The sequence below is a fragment of the Charadrius vociferus genome, unplaced genomic scaffold (genome assembly GCF_000708025.1).
Source record: "Charadrius vociferus isolate BGI_N301 unplaced genomic scaffold, ASM70802v2 scaffold2733, whole genome shotgun sequence".
NCBI classification, from domain to species: domain Eukaryota; kingdom Metazoa; phylum Chordata; class Aves; order Charadriiformes; family Charadriidae; genus Charadrius; species Charadrius vociferus.
Window position 1 is genome coordinate 3899 of NW_009647672.1, and position 301 is coordinate 4199.

At 69.4% G+C, this 301-nt stretch overlaps 1 protein-coding gene across 1 annotated transcript in view; it reads left to right on the plus strand.

The window, feature by feature from the left end:
- Window positions 1-301, plus strand: part of LOC104282954 — a gene marked incomplete at its 5' end in the record, with an annotated part of 32393 nt that overhangs the window by 2770 nt on the left and 29322 nt on the right. The window contains one exon of the mRNA XM_009881087.1: window positions 194-293. Coding sequence (XP_009879389.1) covers window positions 194-293 — 100 coding nt within the window. The remainder of the gene's footprint in view (window positions 1-193; window positions 294-301) is intronic.

Sequence of the window (301 nt, forward strand, 5' to 3'; positions counted from 1 at the left end):
GGTGGGGGGCAGCCGAGGAGGGAGCAGGACCCGCGCCGCTGCGGTGGGCTCCTGCGTGGAGTTGGTTAGCAGGAGCAGAGCAGGTCTGCGGGGAGGGGGCCGTCACCCCACCACCTTCTGGGGGTGTCGCGGGGTCGGGGGGGCGTTTGAAGCGCCCCGTGGCTGAGGGGGGCCCTTCTGTGCTCTGTTCCAGGGGAGTCTTTGCACGGGTACAGGATCTGCATCCAGGCGGTGCTCCTGGACAGGCCCAAAATCGCCACCATGAACCTGGGCAAGGTGAGCTCCTCCCGCCGGCTGCAGG